We start from the raw sequence: 26,933 nt of genomic DNA on the forward strand, positions 1-26,933 counted from the left end.
ACTATCTGGCTTTCATAGAAAAAGCATACCGCTCCTTGAACTACACTATCCATACTTATGGATTTTAATCTTAAATTGCAAAATTCCCCATCCATTCTGTTAAACCGACTTCCATTTCTGGCCAGGATAGGGCAACAGTGACCTGAGGACTCTTCCACTAAAAACAACAATAAAAGCAGACATGAATATGAAACAGTGGTTTTCAAGACAATGGACACCAGGCAATGAAGGACAGTGATCAGGAAAGCTACAGCAGACTTGAACTATGTACTAACTGAACCTAACTGACATTTTTGGAGCACACAATTCAAGAGCAGATCATAGATGATTATTTTTTTTAATGTTTATTTATTTATTTTGAGAGACAGCAGAGAAGGAGCAGAGAGAGGTGAGAGAGAGAATCCAAAACAGGCTCCATGCTGTCAGCATAGAGCCTGATACAGGGTCTGAACCCACAAACCATGAGATCATGACCTGGGTGAAACCAAGATTTGGACGCTTAACCAACTAGCTACCCAGGTGTCCCAGATTATACATTATTTTTTTTTTTATTTTTTTTTTTTAATTTTTTTTTTTTCAACGTTTTTTATTTATTTTTGGGACAGAGAGAGACAGAGCATGAACGGGGGAGGGGCAGAGAGAGAGGGAGACACAGAATCGGAAACAGGCTCCAGGCTCCGAGCCATCAGCCCAGAGCCTGACGCGGGGCTCGAACTCACGGACCGCGAGATCGTGACCTGGCTGAAGTCGGACGCTTAACCGACTGCGCCACCCAGGCGCCCCAAATTATACATTATTTTTAAGGGTACACAGAATATTTACCAAGATACACCATAGTAAACATAATCTCATGCACAAATGTCAATAAATTTAAAAGGATTCCAGTCACCCAATGTATGTTCTCTTGCCACAGTGGAATCAGATTGGAAATACATAACAGATTATCTGGAAAATCTCTAAATATGTGGACACTAAATAATGGACTTCTAATTAACTCATGAGTCAAAAAGAAGCCAAAAGGAAAATTAGAAACTATTTTGAAATGAAAGAAAATACAACATAGTAACTTATATGATGCTACTTAAGCAGAATTTAAGGGGAAAATTTATATCTAAATGCCTACACACACAAAAAAAGGAAAAAAGGCCCCCATCAAATGATTTCACCTTTAACCTCAAATGATGAGAAAAGAGCAAATCAAACCCAAAGTAAACAGAAGAAAGGGAATAATATAGATCAAAGTGAAATCAATGAAATAGCAAACAAAAATACAGAAAGTCAATGAAAACTGGTTCTTGGACAGCAAAACGAATAAACCTCTAAGCAAACTGATCAGGAAAAAAGAAAGATGACACAAATTAGGGCGCCTGGCTGGTTCAGTTTGTAGAGCATGAAACTTTTTTTTTTTTTTTTTTTAATTTTTTTTACTTATTTTTGAGAGAGAGACAGAGCATGAGTGAGGGAAGGGGCAGAGAGAGAGGGAGATACAGAATCCAAAGCAGTCTCCAGGCACTGAGCTGTCAGCATAGAGGCTGACGGGGGGCTTGAACTCATGAACTGTGAGATAATGACCTGAGCCAAAGTCGGATGCTTAACTGAGCCACCCAGGCGCCCCTGGGGTTTTTATTTTTAAATATAACTCTTGATCTCAGGATCAAGTTCAGTGAGTTTGAGTCCCACACTGGGGGTAGAGTTTATTTAAAAAAAAAAAAAAAAAAAAAAAAAAGATACAAATCACCAGTATCAGAAATGAGTGAAGTGACCCACCTACTGATTCTATAAATAGAATAGTAAACAAATATTATGAATTGATTTATGCTTGTAATAAATTCAGCAACTTATGACAAATTCCTTAAATAAACACAGTACTGAAGCTCATTCAAGAACAGATAACTTGAAGAGCCCTACATGTAATAGAAATTTTAGTTAAAAAACCTTCCTACAAAGAATCAGTTCAAGATGGAGTCATTGTTAATTCTGCCAAACATTTAAGAAAAAATAATACCAGTACTACACAAACTTAGAGAAAACTGGAGAAAATATTTCTGAACTCATTCTATGAAGACTGCATTACCCTGACACCAAAAACAGGGAAAGATATTACAAGAACCCTACACATCAATACAGACACATCTTTGAGATTGTGGGTTGAATTACAGACCACCACAATGAAGCAAATATAACAATAAAGTGAGTCAAATGAGTTTCTGGTTTCCCAGTGCATACAGAAGTTACATTTACACTATCTCGTAGTTTAAAGTGTGCAATAGCATCATGTCTAAAAAGCCAATTCACATACCTTAATTAAAAAGTACTTTACTGCTTAAAATGCTGACCATCACCTGAACTTTAAGTTATAATCACTAATCACTGATCACCATAACAAATATAAATAATGGACCAGTTTGAAATATTGTGAGAATTACCAAAATGTGACACAGAGACATGGAGTATAATAAGCAAATGCTGTTGGAAAAATGACACCAATAAATGAAGTGGAAAATAGCATACAAAATTGCTTGAATATAGCGTTGCCACAAACCTCCAATTAGTAAAAAACACAGTATCTGCCAAGTATAATGAAACAACACGCAATAAAATAAGGTTATGTCTGTATCCCTCACAAACACAAATGTAAAAAACTGCTAAACAAAATTTTAGCAAACTTAATTAAAAATATATAGAGACAGGGGAATACCTCATGATAAACAAGGGTTACCCCTGAATGCAAGGTTGGTTTAACAACCAAAAACCAGTCGGGTCGCAGGTCCACAGACTTAAAAGAATTGCTGAGCTAGAAGAGACCTTAGAGATCACCAACCTGAACCCTTTGTATTATAGATGAGGAAAGGAGGCCCACAAAGCCAAGATCACACAGCTGATTAGGAGTCAGGCCTCAAGGTTGAACCTGGGGACCCAGCACATAGTAGAAACACAAACTTGGCTGTACTTCATTATTTGATTAGCACATATACCATTATTTTATTACTTTGACAGTAAGCATGGTGTGATGTCTTCGGGGTTAGGAAGTGCTGGGTTTGAATTCCAACTCTGTCTCCTATAGACCTGGGCATGTAATTGAAGTTCTCTAAGCCTCAGTATCCTCATCTGATAAACGGTGATAATAACAGTTTCTGTATCACAGGTTGGTTGTAAGGATTACAACCCAGGAACCCCACCAAAGAGAAAATCATACAGATCACACAGGCATACCTTGAAGATACTGCATGTTCAGTCCCAGACCGATTTTTTTTTAATGTTCATTTATTTTTGAGAAAGAGTGAGAGAGCGTGCGCGCATGAGCGGGAGAGGGGCAGAAAGGGAGACACAGAACGCGGAGCAGGCTCCAGGCTCCACACTGTCAGCACAGAGCCCAAGGTGGGGCTCGAACTCACAAACCGTGAGATCATGACCCGAGCTGAAGTCAGGCGCTTAACCAACTGAGACGCCCAGATGCCTCAAGTCCCATACCATTTGATTTGTCATTTCTCTACTTCTGGCCTGGGCTCTACCAAGAATGAAATCTTTTATTTGAGTGGCCTGTTTTTTTGATTTTCTCCCAATTACCTGCTTTCCCGTCCACAGTGGAAAGGGCTTCAGGATGGCAGGAGGAAAGAGCTTCACACGCCCCACTTTGTCTGTGAGTCCTCGGTACAGCAACTCCATATATTGCTCCCGAGTGAAAAAGCAACCTCGAGTGGTCATGTTTGCACCTGAAACCATGTGATCTTGAATCAACCCCGCCAAGGGCTGGCCATCCTACAAACCAAAACAGTAAGAAGACAAATAGGAAGTCACATTCTAATTCCTAATCATCTGCTTGGAAGCCATGTACTAGCAACAGCCCTCCCTTATACCCCTGTACTGTCCTGCCCCACAGCCTTCCTAGGCTGGTGCTTGGGCCTCCCATCTGGAGAGCAAACTGCCTCCCAAAGCACATGACCAGGCCTTCCCGACCGGCTTCCACTGTGACCATTTGCCGACTGTTCTAGAGCAAAACAGCTCCAAACTCGTCCAGCTCCCCACACCTTCTGTCCATAATCCCATCTGGTTCTAGTTACTCAGGCAAAGTTTTGGCATCTCTGCATAAATTTGGTCTAGCTTGCACTTTGCTGTGTTGTTGCTTTTATATTTTGGTTTTATGCTTTAGTATTTTTTCACACATTTCTGGCCTGGCTCTCCTCTAAATCAGCGATCCATTCAACAAATATTTATTGAGAGCCTACTATATGCCCAGGCAGTGGGTTAGCCCTCCAATCTACTCTAGTGGGCCAAACAGACATGATCCTTTACGGTGAGGAAGAGCTACATAGTAAACGAATGATTGGATAAATACGTTACCACAAAGGGTTTTAAATAACATGGAGAAAAATAACAGATGGGTCATCATTTAGATTAGAAGTAGGGGGATGGTCAGAAACGATCTCTCAGGGGCACTATTACAGAGCCCTGAGCATTACTGACTTAAGAGTCAGCTCTCTCTAAGGGGTAGGGGTTCAAGAGAGTTGAGAGGGCCTTGATGTGCATGACTGTAAAAGAAAAGAATGTACGTTTACAAGTGTCTCTTCACAATGTAGCACATGTTCATGGTGGGCCTTTAATAAAGGCTGTTGTCTACCAGATGCCCAAACAAGGGCTATTATGTAAGCCCCAGTACATTCATCTCATTTGAAATCTTTCAGACTTTCTGATCCCTAGTCTCCTGCAACTTATCTGTAGGTCTGTGTTCATGGCAACATAAGACACACTAAAGTAAAAATAGCTGTGCCCACTGACATTTTTTAAGAGGTGGTTTTTGCAAACTTTTTAATGTTTATGGGAACTTGAGAAAAATCTGTGCCTTGGATCTAAAGATTGTTATCATTTGATTGCTTGTTAAACACTATCCAATATTATGGCAAGGTTTCATAACTAAGGCCAAAGGAACTCACGAATGCAGCCATGGAGAAGGGCCTGGAATTTAACCACATGTACTAATTCAAAGGATAAAAAGGATGCTTGTCAAATAGCCTAAATACTGTGGCAATGGGCTCTACATAAACTCAAAGACAATTATTATAGATGGCTGAATAGCTGCTGTAGATAGAAGGCAAGGTCAGATGGTGCACACGGCCCTTCTTACGAAGGCTCTGGGTTAAGAACATGAATAAAAACTTATACTCTGCATCTTGTTCCAAAGACAAGATCTTATTTTGCTTGGGGGAAAAACCCAAACCAGTATTACGCAATTTGCCTCATCCCGCAAGTCTTTGGGGAAGATATAGAGTTTTCCTTTTGTTTTCTTCCTTTAAAGAACATAATTACAAGTTATGTGATCTATTCAGTGCCTTCTCCTCTCTCCATCCAGATTTTTCCATGACTAGAAAATTGCCTTAATGGCTAAATTGCTTTCAATGCAATAATCATGAATTGTAGGGAGAAATGCTGATTAAAGCAACTTACTGAGGGCCTACTTATAATTCTAGATTCCCCAAATCCTGCTTAGGATCAGAAAGACCATCTCTAAATCAGAAACCCAGATAATTGTCAGCTATCCTATTCCATCTAATATCACAGCAAAATGACATTACAATTAATGCCTTTGGTCAGGATGCTTGGAGAATTAGGGTATTCTGTGACCTAAATTTTCTGGCTAAGTTGACAGAGTCGGGGAAACGCTCAATCCTTGTTAAAAAAACTTTCCACAAGGCACTGGCCCTCAAAAAATACAACAAAGAGAAGAAAAACAAAACTCCACAAAGAAACACATCAATCAAAAGTTCAGCTGTTTTCTTAGGAGAGAAACAGCTGAAGTTCCATTCACCTCCTATCTTAAGTAAGAAACACAACTCCATTAAATACATTCAAGCAACAATGAAATGTACTTTAATCAGGTCCTATGATTAATCAAGGAAGAGAACCTGAAACAAAGACATGGAATAATGAACAAAGGGAAATGGAAGCAAGGGAAATAAAGACACACCAAGAAAAATTAGCCCTCTCACTGCCCCCCCTTCCCCCAAAAAGGCCTTTTCTGGTTTAACAAAACTAGCTCCTGCTCTCCTAGGACTCTGCCACCAAAGTAGTTCAAGACATGCTGCATTTTTGTAACCGCTAGCAAAATAAGGATTCCATTTCTTGGCATTTACACTACAGATTAACTGAAATTTATCAAGAATCACAACCTCTGTACTCTGTTCTGCCTGTCTCCTGACCTGCAACTCGTGGGCATGCGAGCACGTGATGAGGCACATCTGGATTTAAACAGGTCAGTCCTTTGAAGGACGCAGTGTAAGCATGAAGCTTCTGTATAATCTTACTCAATGAAAATGAAGTATAGACCATTCAAGTTCGTTGGCCTGAGAACGTCAAAGCACCCCCTATTCCAACTCCTCTAATGTCCAGAGGTCACTGGACATGTACAGAGAACCATCTGGCTGCTCCCTGGTAGTGTCCCCTGTGGTAAAATGTGACCCTGCCTCCAGAGTCAGAGAACCACTTTAGTCCTGGGATTCACTTACTGCCATAGTACCTCTTCCATCCCCAGCCTTGCCTATAAAGGGAGGCTAATAACACATGGTGCCGAGCACCTGAGCTTGGGAGTCAACGGTGCTGGGTTCGAGTCTTGGCATCGTCACTGGCTGGCGAGCTGCTCACTTGTGTTTCCTCATCTGAAAATCACTACTTCTTAAGCTTGTTTTGAGGACTAAACAAGAGAATGTTTGCAGGTCACTCAGAGCAGTGCCTGAGGCACAGGGAGTGCTCAATAGGTGGTGGCTTTTGTTGTCACACAATGACAGTCACAACTGTTATTTAAATGAAAAGACAAAAAGCCAAATTTCAAGTTAGTCAACTTATTATTCTAACTTCTGAGGGACCCCAGTGGGCCTTTAGCTCCTCTTTTCCACTTTTAGCCTCTTTACTAATCAACAGCTGGCTGCAGCAGGCAGAGAAGGGAAAGAGAGTGAAACTCAAACAGCTGGGTCCAGCACGGAGCCATCCCAGCGTGTCTGATGGCCAGGAGGCTGGGATGCTGGGCCCCTGGCCACTGCCAGATTCTCTGGGTGGCAGATGACTGCTGAGAAGAGATGTTCCCAGGTGGAGAAAGCACTGACCAATGCTGGACGTCTCCGAACAGCCTCCCGTGCTCCCCTGGCTGCAGACGTCTTCTCCTGCAGAAGGTTGGCAAGACCCCCAGAGGGGGAAAGAAGCAAAGCCCCGAGGACCCGGGAGCTCCCTGTAACTTCTTCCGCCTTCTCAGCGGTGTGCTGGTCCAAGCACTTCATGTAAACGTGGACACTAACAGCACCTATTCTAAGGTCTGTGCCAAGGGTGAAAGGGGAAGCCTCTGAAGTGCTTTGCACAGTGTCTACCATTGAAAAAGGGCTTGGCAAATGGTAGCCATAATTCCATGTTACTATTACTACTGATTCTTTCATACTCCACCACAATCCAACTGAACGACGTAGAATTGTGAATCACTGTGACACAAACTGCTGATAATTTAAAAGGCGTCAGGCCCCAGGATGGGTGGTGAGGGGTAAATGGAGTCTGGAACATACTCTGCTCTCTTTCCTTCAGCCTGGCTCTTTCCCCACCCTCTTGCTCTCATGAACACTCACTGACTCAGGCCCCTGCCACTTAATGGAATGGGTCAGCTGGCCGGGCAAGGAGGAAGGAAACTGAATCCTTCTCTTGTACCCCACTGGACAGCCATGACCACATGGCACTGCTTTAAAAATGTTTTTAAATGTTCGTTTATTTATTTTGAGAGAGAGTACTAGTCGGGGAGAGGGGCCGAGAAAGAGGGAGAGAATCGCAAGCAGGCTCCATGCTCAGCGTGGAGCCCGATGCGGGGCTTGATCCCACGACTATGAGATCATGACGTGAGCCGAAATCAAGAGTTGGACGCTCAACTGACTGAGCCACCCAGGTGCCCCTACGTGGCTCTGCTTTTAAGGACCAACCTCAGTGACAGAAGTCAGGGATTCAAAGGGGAGACACCTTCATGGGCTAGAGGGATCTCATCTGGGCCCTTGGGTTAAGCTGTCTCTAAAAACTCATGCTTGTCAGAACTCAAAGGATCAAAGTCATCTGGGGATCATAAGGACCATCATAGTTAGGATGCTAATGCTTGCTGAAGGCTAATAACTTGTACAATGCAAACATAAGTCTGGAAGAAAAGACCTCTTACAGAGCTAATAGTTAATACCCTCTAAGCAACTACAGGGTTGAAAACCCCACCTGGAAGAAGCCAGGACCCTCTATTCCATAGGCCTCTGCCCTAGAGCTACCCACTGACACCAGAAGACAAAGAGCCCAGACCTGAAATGCCAAGTTGTGTCAGCGATGACCACGGAACCGCCTCAAGGTCAGACCTACCTTGGGAACAAGGTACTGCTGATCTGTACAGGCCAGGACGTAGGCCTCAGCCCGGCCCAGTTCACTCTGGGGGAAGTGGGCATTCATCTCGTCTCCATCAAAGTCGGCGTTATACGCCTTGCAGTTGGCATAATGGAGCCGCAGGACTTTCTCTTCGGGCAGGATGCGGGCGTGGTGTGCCTGGATGGAGGGTCTGTGCAGGGTGGGCTGTCGGTTCAGCAGGAGGATGTCCCCATTCTTCACATGCCGGCACACCTGGGGGCAGAGCAGAGCAAAGGGGGGAGGTCGGTGACAACTTCAGCATCATCACTACTGTTCCCAGGGCTCTCCTCAGCCTGGTCTGCATATGGGTTCCGTCCATCTCCTGTTTTATTCAACCAAATGAAAGGGGAATTGGTCCCTTTTTTTAAGAAAGAAACTTTAAAAAAAATTTTTTTTAATGTTTATTTATTCTTGAAGGAGAGAGGGAGACAGAGCACGAGTGGGGAGGAGCAGAGAGAGGGAGACACAGAACTCAAAGCAGACTCCAGGCTCTATGCTGTCAGCACATAGCCTGACACAGGGCTCGAACTCATGAACCACGAGATCATGACCTGAGCTGAAGTCAGACGCTCAACCGACTGAGCCACCCAGGCACCCCTGAAACTCTAGAAATCTTTGAGAAATAGCTACTAGCCCAGTGTGGCCCTGATCCCCGCTCTGGGCTCAGAGATGCAAGTGACAGATGAGGTCCCAGGCCCCTGTTCAGTAACCTTTGTCTTCTTCAGAGAGGTATGGCCTTTCCAGAGTCTTGAAGTCCTCTGAAAAATGGTCTAGGGAAAGAAATGAACACATCTGATGACAGCATGTCTGCATGGAGCTGTGAAACCCCTGGCTTGAAAGGACCTAGCAGACCTCTGGGATTCCCCGCACTGCCCCCTGCCCCAGGCACATGAGAATAGGTTGTTTTAAACATCAATCCTAGGTTTTAGAACTATCTCACCCAATCTCTGGAACACAGAGTTTTGAGTCCCAGTTCAATGCCTTCTGAAAACATTCTGTTGCACTTAAAACATTAAAAAGAAATTTAAATTGCCATAGTCTTTTGGGAAAGCAATCTGACAACAGATTTAAGAACGTTTAAAACTCCTTTCCTTTTGGCATTTCAGAAGGAAAAAAGTGCCAATGTCAGGTTACATAAACACGTATGTTTAAGCAGCAGTGCTCACAGCGGACAAACATGAAATAACTTGGGCTGCTCCACAGAAGCGGCATGGGTATGTAAACCATGATATACACTATGGAATACTATGCAGTGATGAAAAAAACGGAGTTAAATACTCATCCTTAATATTCAAGTAAAAAAAAAAAAAAAAAAAAGGAGAAGAAAAAGAAAATCCAGGTGCCATATAAGGTGACAGGATGAGGCGGTTTAAAACCCAACACAATTCTTTATGTATTTATACATACAAGGGAAAGGTTTCTTGGATCCCTACCCAGCTGTCCCTATGGACTCCGCAGGTACAAGGGCACATGGGAAAAGTAAGGCACAGAGTACATCTTTACCTCTACACATCTTAGTCCTGTTCCTGCAACAATGCGTGTGTATTACTCCTATTCATTTTTTTTTTTTTTAAAGATCTCCAACTATTTTTAAGAAAAGCAACAAGTACTGCCCAAGTGATATGCTCATTGTGGGGCAGAAAACTCAGAGAACAGAATAAAGACCACAAGTAATCTTACTCCTTAAAAGATAGCCACCATCCACACTTTTTTCCCCCTTACCAATACGCCACTGGTCATGTCCTCCTGACAGAACACCACTTCCCACAAAGCTGACTCTAGTGGAGGGCTCACTGAGCTTTATACTGCCCTTTATCTTACCTTATGTTAACTACTGGGCTTCCTAAATGATGAACCCAAAAGCTATTTTAAAAGAGAAATGTATGAAGGCAGCTGCCCCAGCCATTCTGCAGGCCCCCTGAGCAGCCCAAATCAGTCTTGGTCAGACCCTTCCCACCCAAATGGACTTGGTCCCAAATGGACTTGGTCAGACCCCTCCCACCCAAGTTTCCCTCAATTATAGCAGGTAACAGCTTGGGGGTAACAAATTCCTCCAAGTCTAGTCTCTTTATGTTGCCCACATTTATGAAGCTGAACCAGAAAGGTGGCTCCAGAGGGTCTAGAAGTAGACAAAAGATCCTGTCCCCATCCACCCCACCTCACCCCAAATTTTCAGCTGAGCTGAAAGTTTCCTCCAGGTCAGGGAAGCAAGGAGCAAAACCCTGAAATTCTAAATGGCAGTCCTAAAAGCACTTAGCAAGGAGGCAGTCTTTCTGCGCTCCAAGGAGTTCGAACATTCCCCTCTCTGCCCCCACATCCATGTTTCCAAGGAGACCTGAACTCTGAGAATTCTCATGAGGGTCTGTCCAGGGCACGTCATAGAGACTGAGCTGACTTTCAAGGTCTTATTTCTTTAGCTTCTCCAGGGAGAAACTGCCCAGACCTGTGGGCAAAACCCCAGGATGGGCCTCAGATTTGAGTCTCGTAAATTTGAGACATCCTCTAGCATAAGCAAACCCCACAGCTGGGAAGGCAAGCAGGCCAGTCTGGCAGGCACCAGCCAATCCAAACAGAAGCCCTGGAGCAAAGGGAGCTCCCCTCGCCAACCCAAACCTGAGGCCCTTCCTTTCTCTTGTATCTAAATAAATACTGCAGTGAAAATTAGCATGCCCCAGTGCCCGGGTCAGAGTTTTCAGAAGCAGACCCAGAGCCAAAGAGCGGCTTCTGGCAGGCTGCTGGGCTGGGAAATGAGCCTCAGCCGTCCTGGCCACCTCCTCCCAACTTACAAGGCCCAGAGGAAGGGACAGAGATTTCACACCTCCCAAGGGAAATGGGTCCTGTCAGTCACCCTTTTCCTTCTCACCTAACCTGCGGTCCGTCCTTCCCCGGACCAGGCTCCCTGCTTCCCAGTCATGACCCCAGCTCTTTAGTCTAGTCCTGATCTACGTGCAATGCGTTAACCAAAATCTGCAAAACATTACAAATAAAGCACACGTGTACGTAATTATACAAGTTAGCATCGTTTATAATGTTATTGAGATTTTGGAAAATAGGGATGCCTGGGTGGCTAAGTGGTTGAGTGTCTGACTTCGGCTCGGGTCGTGATCTCATGGTTCGTGGGTTTGAGCCCCGTATCGGGCTCTGTGTTGACAGCTCAGTGCCTGGAGCCTGCTTACGCTTCTGTGTCTCCCTCTCTCTCTGCCCCTCCCCTGCTGCTGTCGCTATCTCTCAAAAATAAAGATCTAAAAAAAGAGAGATTTTGGAAAATAAAAAAATAACCATCCTTCATCCCCACGTCCTGATGTTAAGAGCCACTTTTCCCTCATAAAGTCCCTTCCTGTCTTCGCCCCTGGTTACAGGTCCAACGTGGCCCTCCCACCTCAGTGCCTCCCTCATCTCAGCCTGGGTCCGTCTACTCCGCAGGGGTTTCCTGAGCACCTCTTGCATGCTGGGTGCTGAGAACACCCTACCCACGTCCTCACGGAATTTAGGCATTGGAGGGAGGATGAATGTGAATGGGTGCCCGCATGGTGACAACATCACACAATGAGAACAAGGGGTGGGGTGGGGGTGATGAGTGTGTGGTGGGAACACCATGGGGCGCACCTCCTACAGTTTTGAGAGTGTCAAACTACAGAACACAAGCAGGAGCAGGACACCTGCTTTTGTAAACAGAGTCTTCCGGGCACGTGGCCAGGCCCATTCATTTATGTGCTGCCCGCGCTGGCTCTGACACTCCCAAGGCAGGGTTGATTAGCTGCACCAGAGACCATGTGGTCCCCAGAGCCTAATATATTTACAACCGGGCCCTTGGCTGGAAAAGTTTGCAGACCCCTGCCCCAGAGGATGAGGGCTTTGCTGAGACCCGAAGGACTAGCAGGAATTGGCCCGGGAGCGTGGGGGAGGGCAGTGATCCAGGCGGGGACACAAATACACGAGGGCAAGGCCTGAAGGGAAGGGACTCTGCAACGATGGGGGCCAGCTGGAACATGGAGGCAAGCTGAGAGGTGAGGCTGGAGGGGAAAACAGGGACAGTGTGCGCAGGACTGGAACTGAAGTCAGAAGACCAGCGAACGGGCCCGCCCCATTCAACCTTGCCACTGCTCGGAACGCACTTCAGTCACTTCCCAGGAACTGACCGGCCTGTGGCAGCAGGCCAACCTTCCCTCTCTGAAGCTCTGGATACCGCTCACCTCCGACCCCACAGACGTAACCAAGGCCGTGTCAAGTTCTCTGTGCAACTGCCTCATCCTTGCATCCCAATCACGTCAGAAACCCTGTACCCTTCTGCTGGTCTTTCAGATGCCCTTAGCTACTGGCCCCGCTGCCTCATGAGAGCTCTGAAACCTGACTGCTCCCACTCTTTGAACTGCTCTCCTGCGTCACAAATGACCTTCATTTGGACAAATCGGATGCGCCCTCTCTGTTTCTGCACTCTTCTCAGACTTCACATGGAACTTCATGAGCATCTAACAAGTATCCCTGGGAGATATGAAGATACCCAGGGCTGCTCTTTCCCACAACCACATGTGGGAAACAGATGCAGATGCCAAATGAGGAGGCCCAGCCCCCCCCACTCCCCAACCACTCTCCCTCAGCTTCCCCGGTCCTCCCTGCCTTCCTCCGGCTTCCACATTTCAGCCCGTGAGTCCCCCATTTTCTCTCTCCACTGTACTTTGTGCTCAGAGTTCACACTCTGAAAATTAACTCTTATGGCCCTTAATTTAAGTCCCACACATCCACCTCTCACAGGAGATGGGCCTTTAGATTCCCCACCATCACCTCACTTTACAGGGGCCCGATGTACCTCCTGTCAGGGCACTGCCACTCTCCTGTGCTGGGAACCACAACTTGGTTCTCACCTCCTGTCTCTTCCACAGCCTTGACCCCCACGCTATCCAAGTCACCCCCTCCCCCCAAACATCCCTGCCATAACCTTCACTTTCCTGCAGCCTTCAGGCTGGCCCTCACCTGCCTCCTGATGACTGAATCCTCCGTGCCCTCCCACCCTCAGGAGCCCTTTTGTTGTTGTTGTTGTTGAATTTGCATCACATTATTTCTAATAAGAACTGCATCTCAGTCACCATAGAGATACAAAGATAAATACCGATAAAGCACGTAAGTGCATCATGCATATTCAAGCCAAAACCAAGAGTATGTTTCCGTCCTTACTGGGCATCTTAATCTACACACCTGAAAACCAAGTATAACTTTTTTGATCAAATACACATAATTTTTTTTATCTTTAAAGTTCTTTGACTTCCATGTGCCTTTCCTGCTGAGCATCAAGTACTAAAGCCAGAAGTCTCTGTTGCTAGTCCCTGTTGTGTCTGCCACACCACCGAGCAGTGATGCCACACATTCCCTGGTGATGCCCCCACCACGCTGTAAACTCCAGAGTAGTGGGGCCTTGTCTACAGTGACTGGCAAAGCACGGCTCAGAGAGCAGTGGGTCCTCTGTACCGCCGACCCCCACTCCACTCTCCATTTTTCTCCCCAATTTTCCAATCATGAGACTCTTTCACGTGTTTGGCTTGAGTTAACTGGAAGACTACCCCATGTTTGTCTTGCTTCATCCACAAGTTACGTGAAGTACACCTTGAGATCTCCTGCATCCCTTACACAGCTCCTACCAAAACACCAGGCGCTTCAGAAAGGCAGAATAATCCCATGAGCCTCAACATAAACCTTACGTCATGCACTAGAAAAGAACAAAACAGGTGACCTGATCTGTGTCTGCCTGTGTCCCCTACGGCCAAAGCAGAAAATGGGCAGCATGCTACTGCTGTACCTTGGCAAAGCAGTGAGACAGGAAGTGAGAGGAGAGGCTGCAGTGAAGAACCAACAGTCACCACAACAAGGCCACAGCGCTTCCCTAATCCTTTTTGTTCCTCCTCCAAAGTTCCCTCAAGGCCAAAGGAAACTTTGTAGAGCTCCACCTCATTACTAAAGACCTGGGTCAGCCACTAGGTCTGTACATGTCAGAGAACCACGCAGACGAACACTCACTCTATCAGTCCCCTAAGTTAAACCCAAATAAAGATCCATTTCACCTCAACAACTTCTGCCGCTACTGCCTGGCTAGGGGTCATCTGTTATGCTCCCCCCAGCATAAATGGCTACTATTTAGCAGGACACAAATGATGTCACTCACCAATTTCATACCCCCAGCTAATCAATTACGTACTCTTTCCAGTGGAGCCCAGGTAAGCTTTGGGATCCCTTAACACAGAACTACAAGCAGCCATCAGCAACTGCCAGGAAATGAGGCATCAGATGAAACCTGTGGGTTACCAGTTATCACGGACACAATACATTTCCTTCCTTTAGGTCAGTTCTCAAACATTAGCATGCAGAGGAACCCTCCAGAGCACTTGCTAAAACACAGATTCCTGGGCCCCATTCCCAGAGATTCTAATTCATTTTGCGGGGGTTTGGGGAGAAGAGGGTGAATGTGCATTTCTCACAAGCCCTAGGGATGCTGCTGCTGCTAACCTCAGAACCACCCTTTGAGGAGCCCTGCTTAAGGACAGCAAACTCTCCTGCTCCAGGATCACAACTGAGTTATCATTAGAGAGTACTTCTCGAGTCTTTGATGTGTGCCCAGCACCGTGCTGCATGTCATGGGACAGCCAAATGAAGCTTGAATCATGGTGTCAAGATCCTAGGAATGCCAGCTCCAGCTGGGAAGATAAAGTAAGCCCCATGAAACCCCTAAGTAACACCCACATGCAGGGGAAGCTTCATCTTGTGAAGGCAGAACAGCTCATGGATTCCTGTGTCAGCACTCATGGCTGGCAGTCACAGGGGAGCCAGACAAGAGCTGGCCGAGCCCCTGAGCAAATCTGTCCACTACTCACAATTTTTGTCCCCTGGGGCTTAGGTGCCCCCGTGGCTGGTGTCAGGAGCTGTTTGGCTACGGCTTCCCGCTGTGTCAGGTCCACAGCACTCAGGGCCGTGCGACTGCCATCCTCGTTGATGACCATGGAGGCTCCCGGGTGCACATTGGGGCCATTGATGACTGCTTGCCTCAGTTCCTGAACATTCCAGGGGGTGACTGGCTGAGGGTAGGTCAGTTTTGTGGCAAACACCTGGAAACAGGGAGTGGATATGAAAATTCGGGGTGGGTAGGCAGAAAAGATTGTATAGAGATTCAAAATCTGACTCAACAGGCTGTGAGACTTCTTCCCCATGACGTGGAGGTGCTATCTTAGCCACAAAAGTCCTTCAGGGAGTACGCAACATCCTGTCTGTCTTCTCCACAAAGCCATTTATCTAGACTTGAGGCCCCAAGGGAATAGAGATCAGGCCTCCTTTCCTAGCAGTCTGTCTGGAGAGAATAATTTGAGTGTTGCAGTTTACACATTAAAATTTTTTTTCACCCATTTTAAAACTTCATCATTTCCTCACCCACCAATCAATTCACAGTCCCCAAAGGCAACACAGAATGGGACACTAACTCGAGAGAGGCGGCAAATACCCGCCCTCAAGTACCACCACAGCCCCCTCCACTCCAGTAGACATCACTAACCCAGACATGGCGTTGGAGCCTCTACCCAGCACTTTTGGCTGCCACTGCAATCAAGGTGGCACTTGAGATGAAACCAATTCAGTCTCCTGATATATGAGAAAGTGCAGCGTTACCACTTAACGCTTAACCTGCAATATACTCGAAGAGGAGTTATGTGGTTAAGTAAGTTTCTAAGTTGCTGAATGTTATAGACACTCTGATGCTCCTACATGCACACAACTGTATCAGAGACTATGCAGAGTCCTTCATAAAGAACCTGGTTGAACTCTGTCCAGGTTCTTTGTCCAGGTCTCTGCTTAAACAACACTTTGCGAAAAGCCTTACCTGCCACCCCAGCCAGTGCTCCCTTTCCCACGGTCAATTCTGTTTTTGCCAATGCACTGACCACCACCTGACAGTGTTTATGCTCCTATATATTACTTTATTTGTCTCCACCACTGGAATGTAAGCCTCTCAGGGGACACTCTAGTCGGTCTGGTTCACTGCTCATCTCTAGCTCATTCCCCAAACTTATTTCAGTTCCTCTGCTCCCATTAACACCTCTCCACGGTGCTTTACGGGAAGGGTGTGCCACAAGGGACCAAGAGGCAATCTCGCACAGTCAGCTTCTCACAGCCATCCTGTGAGTAACACCCCCAGGCTACCATGGCCCTGAGACCTGAACAGGCTGGAGGTAGGCAGAGGGGGAGTCCCTCCTTAGGACAAGCCATTATGAAATGAACCCACATCCGAGAAAGGGAGGCTCGGCACCTCTGAAGGTAGAAACAAGAGGCAGCACTACAGGTCTCCCCTAAAGCTGGGATGCTCTATGCATTGTGAGGCCAAAGGCTATGGAGGTAGTCCATGCCTTCTGTCCAAAGAAAGCAACAAATAGCAACGAAATGGGCCTCAGACTCAGGAAGGTCACAACTGGGCTTCATAATACCTTTCTCTGCCACCTGACCCAGCTTCCAGACATAAAGATCTATGGCTCTAGGAGGCAGTGGGCCCAGGACTAAGCTTTCTCTGACTCCTGGCCTCTCTTAGGTGTGCCTTTGCCCAGGAAGCCGAGTGTACCCCAGAGAGACGAGGCAGCGGGCATACAGGGGACCATCAGAACACTTGAGCTCTGCTCATTACCAGCGCTCCCCAGAGAGCAGCAGAGGGGGCAGTGTGTGAGGAAATGAGACTCTCCACAACGGGAAATAAACCACCTTCATATTACTGACCTCAAGGCCCATTAAGGAGGAAGCCAATTAAAGCGCTACTGCTAATGCGCACCACAGCCCGAATGGGTGGGGAAGTGAGAAAAGGAGGCTGGCTCCCTGAGGAAACACTAATGGGTGGATGGGGCACACTGCTCACCCCCAAGGAGCTGGGAGGATGGATGACACACACACAGAGCCCTCTCTGGAGGTTTTCTCCCTTCCTGAGCCTGGCAACTAAGTGTACACATTCCTGACTCCTAATGCCTGGCAAGTGCCTGGGACGGAAACCCCCCCTTTCCCTCTTCCGCGTCTCTGTCCTGCATTCAATCTGACTAGGAAGGTTTAGAGACTAGGCTTTGAGAGGCAGGAGGAAGATACACAGGCGGGGATGTGGCAGTTAGCTCCCTGCTTGCCCAGGAAGGGTCTTCCTTGTAGGTACAAGGTGTTTGGAGACCTGGTAAAGAGTGAAAGCAATACCATCACACAGCCTCACGTCCCTGCCAAATGGCTTGTTCAGGAAGAAGCAAAAGCTGTCCCCACCCAAGCCACAACCAGCTTGCTGCACACCTTCCCCCACAGCCCTCAGCACTCCCATGTACCACACCCAACAGTAGCCAGAGAGGCCCCACCACACACACCATAGGAATTCCAATTTCGTTGGTGTTAATGTACATGTCTGGGCAGATGACAGAGCGGGCCGCATAGTCCACTCGCTTTCCCATCATGTGCTTTCGGAATAAGCCATCCTTCTTCTCCAGGATCTTTATGCAGGAAAAAAGTCCACAGAAAGCATGTTTAAAGAAAAAAAAAAAGTATACTTATTATTTTCTTGTTTCAAAACAAATACAGTTATTATTTAACCCCTTCGGTTAGCAATGGGGATCCAACATCCTGCTCACCTGTCTAATGCCAGGGTACTTTTCCATCATTAATTTATCCATTTCACTATCAAACACGATATTGACGTGGCTCTGAAGACGAATCCAAATGTTGTAAAGTTTGTCTGTGAGGGACTGGCCAGGAAGCGTACTCAAAAAGGATCGGTCCAGAGCAATCGAAGAGTCTTTTTCCTGGCAAGACACAATCAAGAAAAGAGGCATGATGGAAAAACCTCACAAAGGCCAGGCTTTGTTTTGTTTTTCTTTCTTCCTCTAGCTCTGACAAATGATGAGCTCTGGAGTTTGCCTTTATGTCTTTTGTCTTATGCCTATGTCTTTTTTGCCGCTGATGGATCAGTGGCAAAGTCCTGATAAATCTATCTTGTCAGTTTGTATCAACATAACATCAGCCCCATCGTATACATCGATACTATCGTTTTTCTGATAGTAAAATGAACTCAAGTTACATGCGAGCTTTCTCTCTCTCTTTTTTTTTTAAACTAACACATATTTATTATCTCACAGTTTCTGTAAGTCAGGAATCTGGGCACAGCCCAACTAGCTTCTCTGCTTCAGAGGCTCCCCTAGGCTGCAATAAAGGAGTCAGCCAGAGCCATGGTCTCATCTGAAGGTTCATCTGGGGAAGGATCCATCTCTAAGCTGACATGGCTGTTGGCAGGATGCAGTTCCCAGAGGGTGGCTGGACTGGGGGCCTCAGTTCCTAGTTGGCTATTGGCCAGAGACCACTTACAATTATGTGCCTTGTAGGCTTCTCCAACACAATAGGTTGTTTCACTGAACTGTGAAACCCAAGAAAGTAATGGAGGGGTCTGCTAGCAGCAGCTGCTGTAATCCCTTACTATCTAATTCTTCAGACCACCGTACAAATTCTTGCCCCTTCAATACTCTTCATGAAACTCTGTTATCCTGACAGATAACTGATTCTCACATGGAATTTCACCTTTGTTTATGGTTTTGGAAAAACTTGATTTGAAGCACTTATGAAAATATAAGTGGAAGAATTTCTTAAAAGTAAAAATGTTTGCTATATTATTTTCTATTTTATCAATTAAAATGTGGGTCCCCAACTGAGCTACGTCAAGTGACTGGCTGATCTCCAAGTATCACTGGAATATCTGAACCAATCCTTTTTAATATTTCTGTCCCTGGGTCTGCCTCCTTCTCTTCTCTCCCTACCTGCCCAGGAGACAGGCCCTTAAGCTGCCTGACAGCACCACCTACTGACACTGTCTGGCCACCTACTAGCCCCAACTGGCTGGGTATGACACTGGAGACAGATGTCCCCCAGTGTGAGTGAGATGGTGAGAAGAAATCTGTTAGTGTATTGGGAGAGGTATGAGGGGAGGGGCGAAGCTCTAGTAAATAAGACTGCCAAGAAAACCATTACTGAAGTGGGTTTGTCCTCCACCCTGAGAAATAAAGGCATCTTCTTTAGATATAGGGAGGACAGATGTATTTTCTGCTCTGAGGAAGCCTCACAGGGAGAGATGGTCACCTGTATGACGACAGGGGCCATGTCAGCCTAACTTACTGCTTATGATATTACCTGATTCAGGGCTATGTGATGACTCATGCAAGGAGACCCTGTCTCACTAGCATATACTCAGTGCCAGGTGTAGCCCCTGGCCCCCATCAGGCATTCATAATTCGGGAGAGGGCTGCCATAGAAAAGGAATGCAGGGAGCAAATAGGGAAAGAAATAAGAACATGTCCTGTTAATCACACAGAAAGGAGGCACTGCGACTTCAGGTAGCAAGGACCTTAAGAATCAGAAAGGATGTTTATTTCTGCAGACAGTCGGCCTTTTTGTTCCTATTTTCTTTTTTTTGACAAAGCGCTGCTCTAATTTCAAGGGACACTGAAGTAGAAGTTCTTAGCCCTGGTCTTGGCTATCTTAATGGCCTTCCCCCTAAGCTGGACTAGGGCCTGCAGATGGCATGTTCCTCTTAGACTGAAGGTTTTTGAAAGCACACCTATGCTGACGGGTCAGAAAACTTAAAACCAAAGACAGTCCAGAGGAGAGTATGGATAACCCACAGCACAAGTGTCCAGGCAGACAGTGGCGCCACCTGGTGATGGGCCTGGCTCACAGCGAACTGTTGCCGGCAGCTGGAAGCAGCCTGAGACAGCCTTCCTGCTTCCGTCCAGACAGCATCTCGGAACGGGGAAGGATCTCCATGATCTCAGCAAGCTTTCTGAGTGCCTGATTCATCTTTATACCCATGGAAGACCTGGCATACTGAAGTAGGCTCAGAAAGTCGGCTGAAATGGGAAAACTGAATCCAGCTCTACTGTTTACAGAGAACGAAGCTGAAGCCTCAAACCTGACAGTCCTATTTTGGGAAATTCCTAGAATCAACAACACTGCCCTCCTGAACCCAATGCTAGAGGTCTTAATGAGCCAAAAACAGAGCTGGATGACTCAGGCTCTGGCACCATAACCCAAAAGAAACATTCTTAGAGCCGACAGACTCTTCTTTCTTGAGCTGCCAATCACTGCTAGTGAGGCTAGGTAGCCCAGAACAGCCTCTATATAAACTCTTACCACAAACCATACACATTTTATAGTGGAAATGGGCCCAGGAAATTAAAGCAACTCAACAAAGGTTATTGGGGCAGAACCTAGATCTTTCCATGCTCATATCATGCTTTCCCCCTGACATTACCTAGGTACCCCAAATGAGAGCTCACACACAGCTGTACAGAATTCCCAACCAGCATCTCCCCGCACCCCCAGAGTTCTGCATCTGCACCGTGGGCATTAGAACTAAACATATATGCTTATGACGTCAGTTCCAAAGCAGCCCTGACCTCATCCTTGGCAGATGCTGCCACCTCACATGGCAGCTCCTGTTCTTGGGCCATCAACGCCAGAAGTTTTCGGATCAGGACCATGTCCTTCATGACAGCCTGCAAGTTCACCGTCTGGCCATTAGTAAACATCTGGTCCCCTAGCCGATTGACAGGGCGATACCTGTAGGGGGACACATGGAACTGTTTAGTGTGAGGGAAGGGTCACGTTCTTCAGACTCTTGCCTGTCCCTGCTATGAGCAACTCACAACCCACCACACTCAGAAACCAACCAACATTTCTATTACATTCAAGACAATACTCCCAACTACCCGCAACTTGGGTGTGGAACTGCTGATTTACTTCTCAGTGCCCTGGCCCTTCAAGCCTCTCCCAGAGGTCATTATTCAATGAATCGCTCAAGAAACCTTTTCCAGGTGAAATAAAGTCAATTAAAGGGCATTACCTTGAGGGGGGCACCACCAGGAAATCCAAAAAGAACATACTGGGATTGAATCTGGACTCCATGCCAACATCTTCCAGTCCCAAAAAAAGGTAATTCAGAAAGAATCCTGTATTTGAAATAAACCAAAATGATCATTTAAATCTATGTGTAAGGGCAGGGATGGGTGACCACAAAATTCTACTGGGTGAAAAAAACCCCAGAATATGAGACAACATGTGGAGCTAAATCACATTTTTCTTTCTAAAAACAAGCAAAAAATAGTGTCTGCATGTTGAGAACGTGCACGCAGGTGAGATGGTAGCTTGAGGACGGGCACTGCGGGGACCCCAGTGCTCAGCCCGGGGACTGAGACGGACAAGAATGGTAAACATCTTTACCTTGTTTCTCACTACCTTCCTGGACTATCAGACTTAACCACACACACACACACACACACACACACACACACACACGGCTTTGGCTTTTATAAAAACTATATCTAAAAAACGGGGGAATCAAATTTAAAAAAGTTAGCCTTCTCAAAAACAAAACAAAACAAAACAATACAAAACAAAACAAAACACCATTCGTATGCTACCAAGAGGGGATCATTTTTGTGGATCAAAGCTATATTTTAAGTTTCCAGTAAACTTAAAAAAAAAAAACTTAAAAAAAAAAAAAAAAAAAAGGCTACATCAGAGTGCCTGGGTGGCCCTGTTGGTTACGTGACTTTGGCTCAGACCTTGATCTCAAAGCTTGTGTTGGGGTCCATGCTAGGCATGAAGCTTACTTTAAAAAAACAACAACAACAACAACAAAAAACTGTGGGGCACCCGAGTGGCTCAGTTGTTGGAGCATCTGACTTTGGCTCAGGTCATGATCTCACGGTTCGTGGGTTCAAGCCCCACATTGGGCTCTGTGCTGACAGCTCAGAGCCTAGAACCTGCTTTGGATTCTGTCTCCCTCTCTCTCTGCCCCTTCCCTGCTCATGCTCTGTTTCTCTCTCCCTCAAAAATAAATATTAAAAAAAGATTAAAAAAAAAAAAAAAGCAAAATTCAGAGTGAATAAAAGTGTCAGGGCCTACCTCAGAAATGATCATAGTAACTAAAGGAGTGCTCTTTTTTCCCTGACATCACTTATCCTTTCAGCAACATTTTCGTTTTTAAGTGTTTACCATTACACAGCAGTCTGCATTCAGTGTTCCAAAACAAGAGCACTCTCAGAGGGTGGTGACACAAGGGCTTGAATATACTGCCTAGCTTTTGTTGTACACGCAAAAGGAAGGGAAGACTTTCCTTTTTGTAGGAAATTAAAATGTTGAAAAATCCTAAGAAAAGACATGTTAGGATTCACTTTTTGAATCACAGGAAGAATTCCCTCAGAATTCTTTTTTTGAAAAGTTATTTACAGGCTTTTAAAATAAAGTGAATTATGCTGTACCTCCCAGAAATCTGTCAAACTGTATTAAGCAAGGCCTACCCACAGCTGTTATTTAATGACCAGGTTCAGGTATGGTAATTGTCAAGTTCATGATTCTTGCTTAGTCTCTAATGCATCAATGACAATGTACCCTGAAGCCAGCTCCAAACCTATAAATTCAGGAGAGATTACAGTGACCACAACATGGAAAAAATAAAGGCTGGATAAATGAGCCCAAAGACTTATTTCTATTTCTTTAGGTTGGTACAGCACCTTCATTCTTCCAAAGGGCAATAAGATGTTCTCGGGCGCTGGTCGGTGTCAGGTACCCTCGTTTTCCCATCTGAGCATCCTCAATTCCTGGAGCCAGGAGGGGAAATCAAAGCACAATAAATCAATAACAGGCACTCCTTCTATAATGGGATTTATCAATGCTTTTTCCCCACCCTGCCAAGCCTGCAATTTGACCACAGAAATCAATCAAGCTGAGCTTACTCTCAGCTCTGGATATTTTCCCCCTTAACCTAATTTCTAAAGTAATAGAAAAAATGTAACTATTGCATAAAAACAATAAAGGAAAAGAAAAATAAACCACATACCACTCCATCACATTATCACTACTATATATTTTTTCCAGTCCTTTGGTTTACATAGTGTCTAAGGTAACTATAATCTTAAGTGTGAACTTACTCTCTACCCTGCTTTGCTCAGTTACTGCCATCTTGTGAGCATTTCTGCATGTTGTCACATATTGTTTTTAATGACTGCATGATATTCCACTGAAAGGATGCTTCCGAATGACCCAACCATACTCTTACAGTTAGACATCTGAGTTGATCCCAGTTTTGTACTATTGTAAGTTATACTATGCTAAAGAACTTTATGCACATGGCTTTACCAGAAAGATTCACAGAAGTAAAATTAGAGATAAGTTAGTATCATCATTTTTATGGGTAAAAGTATATTCAATTCCTTCCTACGAATATGTAGGTACATGGAGTAGATTGATTTGGGTTTCTCAGATTACACAAGAGTAGCCTGGGATACTGTCTATCAGCTAGACTCAGAGTAAGTCAGAAAATCAAACATGAGGCAGCCATTCAGGAACTAGGGCTCTAGGCACTTAGATAATTAACAGAGAAAAGCAACGTGACCCTTTAGTTTCAAAACTATCAACCTCTTCTGGGATACAATGACTGAAATTAGGCATTATTCAATTTTCCCTCTTTATGTACTTATCAGCACAGACACTGTGTCTTGTCTGTGTTCCTAGCATCTGACACAATTATCTAGCATACAGCAGATACTAAATAGTCACTGGCTCAAATATACATATTCGAAACATCCTACAATAATCTATACTTATAAACCCCACTCTTTTGCCTTTTCTACACTTTTAAGATCCAGCTTCATTCCACCTCCAATTCCCCAATTAAGTTTATGATCTGCAGAGGATATGTCATCGCAAGTTTTTAGAGCAATATGAAACTTGGATAACAATTAGTAGACGCAGCATAATTTAACTAGTCTCTCTTAATAGGCATTTAAGCCATTTCCTATTTTAAACTATTTAATACTGTGGGTATGTCTAATTCTTAAAAGAAAGTCGTGAAAGTGGAACTGCTAGGTCGAGGAGTCCACACATTTAAAATTTTGATTCCTATAACAGCAAAACATTTCAATCAATTAATGCAACTGAAGGGAAGTGTGGGTGTGCAATGAAGAGAGCTTTTGACCTTCAGGGGTAACCACAGCATTAGAAAGCTATGTATATTCAGTGGGAAAACACAGATTCCATTAAGCTAAACAATTTGTGGGCATTTCTGAAAATGACTATCTGAACTTCCTCTCCTACTAAACAGGTTTGAAGGGCTGAGGAAGATCAGTTGAACTTGGCAGTACTCCCCAGTTCCTGTCCCAGTAGCTACCAGTACATGACACACTCCACTGCAGTTTCATTGCTGGGAAGGCTGACTAGAACTAGGGTTGCTCGTTCAGAGGATCTTAGAGTCAGAAGAAATCTGTGGGATCTTATCTCCTCACATGGGCTGGACCATCCTAACATGACACTTGTACAAAATGATTTCTGTCTGGATGGGGTTTCAGAACATCCCTACCATGGGTTTCCCTCAGCTGTAAGGGCTGCTATGTGACAAAGGGGTTGGAAGGTCAAGTAACTCGGGGAAGACTGGATCATGGAGTGTCTTGGCTGTAAGGATTCTCATTTTAAAATGCTAATGTGCATCGTGGGGCTTGAGGAGCATTCAGGAGCATAAGCAGAATTTTACAAGCTTATGGTGCTCTTCATGGGATCATTACTACATAGCAACCATAGAGGCACAGGTCTCACAGGATGGTTCCCTTTGGCCAGGAACCCTTGTTCGGAATGCTCACCTGCTTCCGTATCACCTGCTCCCTGGAAGTTACTGACCTGTGTCACCTGCAGCCTTCTCTGAGAGCAGAGGGTACGTGGTCTCCACCTTGGCACTGTGCTCAGCCATAGGCATGGTCTTTGGCATGAGGCTGTGTGCCCAACAAGTAAATGTTTGCTACGTACTGAAATCCCAATCCTGGAACCACTGAAAACTACAGTCAACTTGTTTCTAATGCATAGAATTTTAGGAGGCACCACCATATTCTCATAGCCGCAGTGAAAGATTACTTCAGAAGAATGCATTTGGTAACGGCAGTGGAAGGCTCCTTAACTGCTAGACATTTGATCCCAAGAAACAGTTATCTTCTGGAATGCCGACTATTTTCATTTTTAATCTATGAACATTTTCTAACGCGTCCTAAGGGCTAGAACAGCAATTCCCAACCTTAAAAATGGTTTCAAGGGCTGTTTATAGAAAAGATAGGAAAATCCACCTTTGTGGTTAACTGTTAACCATTAAACAAAATTAAACAGGCTTTCTAAATGCAGTGTGGTACCTTGGATTTGATCCTGGAACATAAAAAGGACGTTACTGGAAAAACTGGAGACATGCAAATTAAGTCTGTAGTTCAGTTAATAGTAGTGTACCAATGTTACTTTCTTGGTTTGGACAAGTATACCCCGGTGATCTGAGATGTTACATTAGGGCACACTGAATAAAGAGTACACAGGAGGGGCACCTAGGTGGCTCAGTCGGCTGGGCAGACGACTTCAGCTCAGGTCATGATCTCACAGCTCGTGAGTTCGAGCCCTATATTGGGCTCTGTGCTGATAGGTCAGAGCCTGGATCCTGCTTCAGATTCTGTGTTTCCATCTCTCTGCCCCTCCCCCGCTCACACTCTCTCTCTCAAAAATAAACATTAAAAAAAAATTTTTTTTTTAAAAAGAGTACACAGGAACTCTCTATACTATCTTTGCAACTCTTCCTTAAGCCTAAAATTAGCCTAAAATAAAAGGACACAGATAAAAACCGTGTCCTCTCAAGTCTCATGTGTTAAAATCCTAATTGCTCCCATATGATGGTATTGGAGATGGAGCTTTTGGGAGGTGATTAGGTCATGAAAGCAGAATTCTCATGATTGGGATTGGTGCCATTTTTTTTTTTAGAGAGAGAGAGGGCGTAAGTGAGGGCAGAGAGCGAGCGAGAATCCCACAAGGGAGGTGGGGAGAGACAGAGAGAGAGAGAGAGACAGAGGGAGGGAGAGAGAGAGAGAGAGAGAAGTGGGGCTCACCTGGGGCTTGTCCTCACCCAAAGCAGGGCCTGAGCTCACCCCATGTGGGACTTGAACTCATGACCTGAGTTGAAGTCAGATGCTTAACGACAGCCACCCAGGCGCCTGGGATTGGTGACCTTATGAAAAGACCCCAGAAAGCTCCCTTGGCCCTTTCTGCCATGTGAGGCTACAGAGAGAAGGCAGCTGTCAATGAGGAAACAGGCCCTCACCAGTCACCAAATTTGCCAGCACCAAAATCTTGGACTTCCTAGCCTCAAAACTCGTGAAAAATAAACGTTTATTGTTTATATGCCACCCAGTCTATGATATTTTTGTTATGGCAGCCAAATGGACAAGATAGTTATTTACTCCAAGCCTTGCCAGAGAGTCCTCAATGTAAAAGATTATGCATCTCTAAGAACAGAACTTATTCCCCTGCCTAGTCCATGTTCTTGAGCTCTGGAATAAGGTTTAGTAACAATATGCTATGGACTTTCACTCATGAAATCTCAACTGTGGGCAAGAAGTTTTGTTATTGCCATGTATAGAGTTGAAAACAAAGCTCCAGGAAGTGACCTTCTCTAAGCCACTCAGCATAAATAGCAGAGT

General features: G+C 45.2%; 1 protein-coding gene and 1 long non-coding RNA gene across 2 annotated transcripts in view; one reads left to right on the forward strand and one right to left on the reverse strand.

Moving 5' to 3' along the window:
* Nucleotides 1-26,933, reverse strand: part of POLR1A (RNA polymerase I subunit A) — a 74,522-nt gene that overhangs the window by 37,184 nt on the left and 10,405 nt on the right. The window contains exons 7-14 of the mRNA XM_049651820.1: nucleotides 22,950-23,036; nucleotides 21,278-21,383; nucleotides 20,832-20,994; nucleotides 18,021-18,191; nucleotides 17,760-17,882; nucleotides 15,264-15,494; nucleotides 8,362-8,616; nucleotides 3,568-3,759 (exon numbers count right to left, since the gene is read on the reverse strand). Coding sequence (XP_049507777.1) covers nucleotides 3,568-3,759; nucleotides 8,362-8,616; nucleotides 15,264-15,494; nucleotides 17,760-17,882; nucleotides 18,021-18,191; nucleotides 20,832-20,994; nucleotides 21,278-21,383; nucleotides 22,950-23,036 — 1,328 coding nt within the window. The remainder of the gene's footprint in view (nucleotides 1-3,567; nucleotides 3,760-8,361; nucleotides 8,617-15,263; nucleotides 15,495-17,759; nucleotides 17,883-18,020; nucleotides 18,192-20,831; nucleotides 20,995-21,277; nucleotides 21,384-22,949; nucleotides 23,037-26,933) is intronic.
* LOC125937274 (uncharacterized) lies at nucleotides 450-1,524 on the forward strand. Its single transcript, XR_007462337.1, has 2 exons — nucleotides 450-519; nucleotides 777-1,524. It is a non-coding gene; the product is annotated as an uncharacterized LOC125937274 (long non-coding RNA).

Source organism: Panthera uncia, assembly GCF_023721935.1.
Source record: "Panthera uncia isolate 11264 chromosome A3 unlocalized genomic scaffold, Puncia_PCG_1.0 HiC_scaffold_12, whole genome shotgun sequence".
In the NCBI taxonomy this organism is placed as follows: Eukaryota; Metazoa; Chordata; class Mammalia; order Carnivora; family Felidae; genus Panthera; species Panthera uncia.